This window comes from Puntigrus tetrazona, unplaced genomic scaffold, assembly GCF_018831695.1.
Source record: "Puntigrus tetrazona isolate hp1 unplaced genomic scaffold, ASM1883169v1 S000000572, whole genome shotgun sequence".
Taxonomy (NCBI): domain Eukaryota; kingdom Metazoa; phylum Chordata; class Actinopteri; order Cypriniformes; family Cyprinidae; genus Puntigrus; species Puntigrus tetrazona.
The window spans coordinates 1-1,851 of NW_025048204.1; the positions used below are offsets into that span (position 1 = coordinate 1).

Here is a 1,851-nt window from a genome sequence, read left to right on the forward strand (position 1 = left end):
AGTGTAGTGCATTTGCATTAATGCATCACAAAAACAAATGAATACGATTACTTTCATAAAAGAAAATTTTCAGTTTGCTTGTTACTTATTTAACTACAATTAAATTCCACACACACACACACACACTTTATTTTTATATATTTAAAAAACATCATAAAATAATATACTTTTAAGTGTGAGCAATTACACAAATTCCCTTGAATATTTTCAAAAATGCTTAACTAAAGTGCCAAAGATCTGTAGAACAGTGATCGCTGCAAACAAAGGATTCCTAAATTAATGATATTTTTGATTGATAGAACAATCAAATCGTACATGTAAAATAATAAAACAATGTTATGAGACTGATAACACTACAGCACCTGTAAAACAACAATAACTGTAATACACTACACATGCAATGCAGTCTTGGTGTATTGTTGTATAATTTAATATATCAGCCAGTGATATATTAGAAGTTGAAAATATAGTCCTAGGACCTCCAACTTTACCTCCAAACATACAATACACTCATGTAAAGCAATACAGACTATTTAGCAGATCTTGGTAAAGTGACTTTTTATATGGTTTCAAAATGTAAACTATATTATTTCCATCTGCTAATAGCAACTAAAAAGCCAAGAAAAATACTGTAAACATTAACAACATGATTTTGTTGAAAAAACGCTTTCAAGCAATGTGTACCGTGCAAAGCACATACAAATAAAATGCCTTGACTACAATATTTTGCATAAACCACACATTTCTCTGGAATTAATAAACCACAGGTAAGCGCAGCAACAGGATTACTAAGTATATTTAACACAATATTGAGCAGACACTTGCTTATGTTCTTACTCTGGCCAGTCTACAGAACAGAAACAAACAGACTAACAGCAAGTTCAGATAAACGAAGGCAGTACTTTCAATACGGTTAAACATTAATCCTCAAATCGGCCCTTAGCTGTCTTATGAAGACTTACAGATATTGCGTGAGTGCGAAGATGTTCTTGTCTTGTGAAACGTTTGCCGCAGACCTCACAAGGATAAGGCCTTTCTCCTGTGTGGCAGCGGATGTGCCTCTTTAAAATACCCTTCTGTTTGGCCGTGTATGGGCAGAATGGACATTTGTGCAGCCTCCCTATGTAAACACACAAAATATATTATAAAACTATTTTTAAAAACAACATTCCCTGCATCCAAATACCATACTATAAGGAAATACAAACAAACAAAAAAAACCATATGAGCCAAGTAGCATGTCTGAATGCACACTATTCATAAAACTGTAAAAACAACATACTTAAAGCAAGTTACAGCATGCGATTTAAGATCAGCATCTCTCACCTGGATCATCCCCATACCAGTCATTCTGAATCTCCATCCCACAGGGCCCCGCAGGACCGAGCACATCATCCCCACGGCCGAACCCACCGACGTACCCCAAACTCTGCGAATAGTGTTCATCACGATTAGGGTTCATCCCTGCTCTGAACAGCACATCTGGAAACTGCTTCATCGGGCAGTTAGCAAACGACACGGACGAATGCTCAGTGCTTGGAGCCGGGCTAGCGTTAACAGTTCTCTCCCCATCCTGATTTGGGCCTTGGTAAAGAGTTGTGTCTTTGGATTCCCGTGAAGATTCCCCCTCCTCATCGGGGTCATACTCTATTTTGGGATGCACCAAACCTAGAAGCAATCCTGGGGTGGATGAGTTGACTAAATCTGGGCCTGGACTAATCTTCAGTGGAGCATTCATGGGAGGATGGTTGGGGAAAGCTCCTTGGGAGTTCTCCCCTTCCGAGTCTTTACTACTGGTGGCTGCTGGCATGCAGACAGCAGCTGTTGGGGCATCGTCAGGACTGAGGGCCT

The 1,851-nt window shown here is 39.0% G+C and overlaps 1 protein-coding gene across 1 annotated transcript; it reads right to left on the reverse strand.

Moving 5' to 3' along the window:
* Positions 1–1,843, reverse strand: LOC122334526 (zinc finger and BTB domain-containing protein 8B-like). Its single transcript, XM_043232521.1, has 2 exons — positions 1,327–1,843; positions 1–1,120 (listed from the first exon to the last, which is right to left on the reverse strand). The coding sequence occupies exons 1-2, from the start codon at positions 1,808–1,810 to the stop codon at positions 921–923; spliced, it is 684 nt and encodes a 227-aa protein (XP_043088456.1). The 5' UTR covers positions 1,811–1,843; the 3' UTR covers positions 1–920.
* Positions 1,844–1,851: the final 8 nt, after the last annotated feature.

Excerpts from the sequence above, each read along its gene's own strand:
- LOC122334526 (XM_043232521.1), bottom strand. The coding sequence starts at position 1,810 with ATGCCAGCAGCCACCAGTAGTAAAGACTCGGAAGGGGAGAACTCCCAA. Across the intron at positions 1,121-1,326 it reads CTGGTATGGGGATGATCCAG|GGAGGCTGCACAAATGTCCA; the intron begins GTGAGAGATGCT and ends GTGTTTACATAG.